General features: G+C 41.4%; 1 protein-coding gene across 1 annotated transcript; it reads right to left on the bottom strand.

Moving 5' to 3' along the window:
- Positions 1 to 329: 329 nt before the first annotated feature.
- Positions 330 to 691, bottom strand: LACBIDRAFT_302817 (uncharacterized protein; the record flags this gene model as incomplete). Its single annotated transcript, XM_001883615.1, has 3 exons — positions 330 to 473; positions 531 to 634; positions 688 to 691. 3 exons carry the CDS (start codon positions 689 to 691, stop codon positions 330 to 332), a joined length of 252 nt encoding a protein of 83 aa, XP_001883650.1.
- Positions 692 to 990: the final 299 nt, after the last annotated feature.

Below are 990 nucleotides of genomic sequence, written 5' to 3'. Positions count from 1 at the left end.
AGCAAATACAGTCAGTTAGAGACCAAGGATGCAAAGATTGAGCAAGAACTCATGGAGTAGCTCGACTTTTTGAGTGTGGACTTCAACCCCCCACGTATCTGTACACCAAATGGAAACAGCAGCGCAAAACATCTCATAAATCTGGGTAACAATTCCTCAAGTAAATGCCATCAGTTAGAGGCCAAGAATGTAAAAAACAAGCAGGAACTCACAGAGTATTTTGGTTTTCTGAGTGTTGACCCCACTCCACCACATATTTGAACACCAAATGTGAACAGTGAGGCCCAGCATCTCACAACTTCGTGCAGTGATTTCTGGAGAAAGTCCCATCAGTTCAAGGCTACAAACATAAAAATTGAAGAGGAACTCATAGAGTACTTCAGTTTTCTGTGTATAGACTTCTGTCTCCCAGGTAATTGAATGTTATATGTGAGCGACAATGCACAATGTCTTGCAAATTCAGGTGACAGTTCCTAGGGCAAATACAGTCAGTTGGAGGCCAAGAATGTAGAAATCAAGCATGAACTCACTGAGTAGCTCAATTTTCTGAGTATGGACTTCAACTTCCCCCACATATTTGAGCACCAAATGAAAACAGCGGTGCCTAACATCTCATAAATTTGGGTAATGATTCCTAGAGTGAATTCCGTTAGTTAGCAAGTGAAAACGTGAAAAAGAAGCAGGAACTCATGGAGTAGCTTGATTCTCTGAATGTTGACTTCTACCCTCCCAACATACTTGATTGTTGAATGTGAGCGGTGAGCCCTAGCATCTCGTAACTTTGGGGAACAATTTCTGGAGAGAATTCCATCAGTTTAAGACCAAGAATGTAAACATCGAACACAAACTGACAGAGAAACTTGTTTTTTTTCAGGATGCACTTTTTCTACCCATCACAGAATGGGAAGTTGAATGTGAAGGGCTGAGCCCAGCACGTAAAAACTTTGAGTGGTGATTTCTGGAGTAAATGTTGTCAGTTAGAGGCTGAGA

Source organism: Laccaria bicolor, genomic scaffold (assembly GCF_000143565.1).
Source record: "Laccaria bicolor S238N-H82 LACBIscaffold_22 genomic scaffold, whole genome shotgun sequence".
NCBI classification, from domain to species: Eukaryota; Fungi; Basidiomycota; class Agaricomycetes; order Agaricales; family Hydnangiaceae; genus Laccaria; species Laccaria bicolor.
Note: the sequence above shows the minus strand (reverse complement) of the source record. Positions and strands in the feature narration are given on the sequence as shown.